The sequence below is a fragment of the Monosiga brevicollis genome, genomic scaffold, assembly GCF_000002865.3.
Source record: "Monosiga brevicollis MX1 MONBRscaffold_512 genomic scaffold, whole genome shotgun sequence".
NCBI classification, from domain to species: domain Eukaryota; class Choanoflagellata; order Craspedida; family Salpingoecidae; genus Monosiga; species Monosiga brevicollis.
In genome coordinates this window covers 1-1,128 of record NW_001865238.1, presented here as the reverse complement: position 1 = coordinate 1,128, position 1,128 = coordinate 1, and the positions used below count along the sequence as shown (strand labels likewise).

General features: G+C 49.3%; 1 protein-coding gene across 1 annotated transcript; it reads right to left on the bottom strand.

Moving 5' to 3' along the window:
• Window positions 1-216: 216 nt before the first annotated feature.
• Window positions 217-1,014, bottom strand: MONBRDRAFT_30687 (uncharacterized protein; the record flags this gene model as incomplete). Its single annotated transcript, XM_001751140.1, has 1 exon — window positions 217-1,014. A coding segment is annotated over one exon (798 nt), but the record flags the coding sequence as incomplete, so codon positions are not given.
• Between the last annotated feature and the right edge of the window lie 114 nt (window positions 1,015-1,128).

Sequence of the window (1,128 nt, the reverse complement as noted above, 5' to 3'; positions counted from 1 at the left end):
ACTGAAGCTGAAAGACTGTTAATATTTGCTGAAGTTTGACAAGTGCTGATAAAAATTAAATTATTCACAATCACATGCATTGATGATGATTAAAATTGAGTGTCAAGATACAAGGGGCATCGAGTAAAAAGCGAGGTTCTTCGATAGTTGGCGCAGCCGAATGTATATACGGAAGTGAAAAGCAGTCACTGGTTGCCTGTCAGACAAGGGCAACATCTACAAGGCCTCGATTTCGATGCCACAGACGATTGCCTTGTGATTCGGCTCATCAGCTTCGAGCCGGATCACAAGTTTTCCGGACAGATCCAAGTCGGTCACCGCCAGCTCAAAGCGATAGCGCGTGGCTTGTTTCAAAGGAACAGATTGTACTTGTGCTGAAATATCAGCGCCAATGCCGATTGTAAAGCCGATGGGGATGTCCTCCAGGCCCACAGCGTGCAGGGTGATGATCAACGACTTGATGTCTGTGGTTGAACCTTCATTCATCTGGGCCAACTGAGCAAGGAGGTCAGCCACTTGAAAGCGGTATTTGAAGTCCACACCTGCACGGCACGATGCGTAAAGGCCAGAAGGATAGGTATCTAGTTGGGAAATGCTATCCAAAGTCTCGATCACCGTGCCGTCTTTATAGAAAGTATCTGACAGAAACAGGCGCTGCAGATTATCAAGCAGGGCACCGCCGCCAGCGTTGATGCGGAGTGCCACTCCCGGAGGACCCGTACTCGCTGTTGCTGGCAATTCCGTGACTGTAATAGGTGTCGATTCTGGTTTTTCAACAGCTGTAGGCTGTACCGTGGTCTGTTGCGCCGTCGGGGTGTCCAGTGCGACGATAGTTATACCATTGACCTTGGGCGAGTCGGCAACGGCGTCGAAATGAATTGTTAGCAAATCAGTATCCAGTTCGACGATAAAATGCAGCAGATAAGGTGTCATATACCCTGTCTCAGCAAAAATATCCACCCATGCTTGCGCTGGCTGCTCATTGATGGTAATGTTGAAAACCCTTTGGCCAGCCTGAGCATTGCATGCACAAATTTCCGCCAGCAGCAATGTGACGCCATAGGCACCGCCAACAGTGGGCAGGGGGATCTCATAGCCAACAAGGGTAGAAAGCGATGCGGTCGAAAA